At 33.6% G+C, this 2,152-nt stretch overlaps 1 protein-coding gene across 3 annotated transcripts in view; it reads right to left on the bottom strand.

Annotated features, from left to right (window-relative positions):
* Positions 1-310: 310 nt before the first annotated feature.
* Positions 311-2,152, bottom strand: part of Cmc4 (C-X9-C motif containing 4) — a 13,192-nt gene continuing 11,350 nt past the window's right edge. For all 3 annotated transcript variants that reach the window (XM_026777803.1, XM_026777802.1, XM_026777801.1), the window contains exon 3: positions 311-672. In XM_026777803.1, the coding sequence (XP_026633604.1) occupies positions 527-672 (146 nt within the window). In that variant the 3' untranslated portion in view covers positions 311-526. The remainder of the gene's footprint in view (positions 673-2,152) is intronic.

Here is a 2,152-nt window from a genome sequence, read left to right as displayed (position 1 = left end):
CCACATACAATAAAAATAAAAGTTAAAAACATAAAAGATGAATAGAATACAATCTACTTCAACAAGTATGTTAGCATAATGATCTCTGGCCATTATCCACTTACTCTTTAGAATATTTCAGGTTATTCTGTAATAAATTGTTTTCTACACATTCCTCTGTGTATCTTATCCATATTCAACAGAGATCCAAGATTTGGCAAGCAAGATCAAGATACAGATAACAGTCTGAATTCACGGATTAAAAGAGAATCCATTAATATCTGTATCTATTAGTTGCTTAAAATACATTCAGTAACAAACCAATATTTTCATGTAAAACAGGTTTATTTTAGCAGTTCCATTTTACATTATACATATTTATTTTCTAACAGGTTATTTTGGTCTATTTTGCATAGATGGCATATTTGCTAACTCTTATAATTAATTTTTTCATTTGCTGTTTGCTGCTACCTGGCTTGAAGAAGGGGTAGTAAATAAAACACACTTGAGGGAAACATGAAGCAGAATTTAACTTCTCAGCACAACTTTACTTGGATCCAGACATCAATGTCAGGTTTTCTTCTTCCTTCTCTAATCCTGAGCAGACAAGAGATCTTCCCTTGGGATATCGAGCACAACACTTACGAAGTTCTTGGATGACAGCCTGACACTTCGATTCCATATAGTTGTTGGCTGAAAAACACAACTCTTAGTAATGATATCATAAAACTAAGAAGGTACAAGGTAATTAAGAATTTTCCAACCCTTTTCACTTAGCACCTAGAAGGAAGATATACCCAACTCTATTGAATTCTTTCTGTTTAGCAATCTTCAACAGGTCAAAAAGTAAAAGGAGAATTCATTAATAATTATCTAAAACTCTAATCAGAAGAAAATCAATTTATAACTGATTGAAAGCTATTTTAATATATAATTTGTATTTTATTCAAGTGTCTTTGGCAGTAGTTTTTGATATGATTAGTGGCCTCTAGTCCCATTTTGTAAATTGATGAATTAGAAAAATGCATACAACCCACATTTTCATAATTTCATAGCAAACTTCAGCTTAAATGTAAAGTTTAATGCCCCCCTCTTCTGAAATAAAAGGAAGATAATTTTTTTAGGTTTATAAAACATAAAGGTAAGGTGACCATGGTTATGTGCTTTACTATGGGTTCTAAGGCTCAGAGTGCCAAGACCAACACCTGTGGATTGCTTAGTACCTGCATCCCTCCACTCCCAGCTCAGAACTCAGTAATGGGTTGGCCTCCATGCTCATGAATGCAGTGTGTGGCTAGGACATTTGCCAGTCTCCAAGCTATATAGACTGAGGGCCTGAAGTGAGTCCTCACTTAGCTACATATAAACATGAGCTAGTGGTGGTTTAAGCTGGTTGTATATACCAAAAGCTCTTGGAATGGGGAACAACATACCCTTAAGCCATCCAGCCTGATCTATCTTGGAAAAAGTTCCATAATTTGATGAAGATAATATGTATTCTGCTGCTGTTGGATAGTATATTCTGTAAAAGTCTATTAAGTCTATTTGATCTATAGTGCATTTAACTCATAATTTATAAATGACCATATTAAAAAATAAGATCTTATGTAAATACCTAAAATTTTAGAAAATAACAAGGGCAAGCCAAACTCAAAATTAATAAATGGAAAGAAAATAAAAATCAAGTAGAAATTTAATAGAGAACACAAAAAATACGAAGAATCAATGAAATAGTTCACTTTAAAAAAAATAAAATTGACAAACAAGCTAAACTAATCCAAAGAAAGAAGGCTCAGAGTGGCATAGAGCTATAATCCTAAAATACTCAGGGGACTGAGTAACGGGGATCTCAAGTTCAAGACCTACTTGGGCTGTGGAGTGAGTTCAAGGCTAGATAGGTTAACTTCAAAATTTAAAAAGTAACAAGAGACTTGAGAGTATAACTCATTGTTAGAATGTTTGCCCAAGGCCCCAGGTTCAATTTCCAGTACAACAATAGCAGCAGCAGCAATAAGAATAATAAATAGCAATAATAATAATAATACCACTCCTGGGAAAATACCCAAGAGATGCCCTATCAAACGACAAGAGCATTTGTTCAACTATGTTCATAGCAGTATTATTTGTAATAGCCAGAACCTGGAAACAACCTAGATGCCCTTCAATGGAAGAA

The sequence above is a fragment of the Microtus ochrogaster genome, unplaced genomic scaffold (assembly GCF_000317375.1).
Source record: "Microtus ochrogaster isolate Prairie Vole_2 unplaced genomic scaffold, MicOch1.0 UNK85, whole genome shotgun sequence".
Lineage (NCBI taxonomy): Eukaryota > Metazoa > Chordata > Mammalia > Rodentia > Cricetidae > Microtus > Microtus ochrogaster.
The sequence above is the reverse complement of the archived record's forward strand: the minus strand, read 5'-3'. Positions and strand labels throughout refer to the sequence as shown.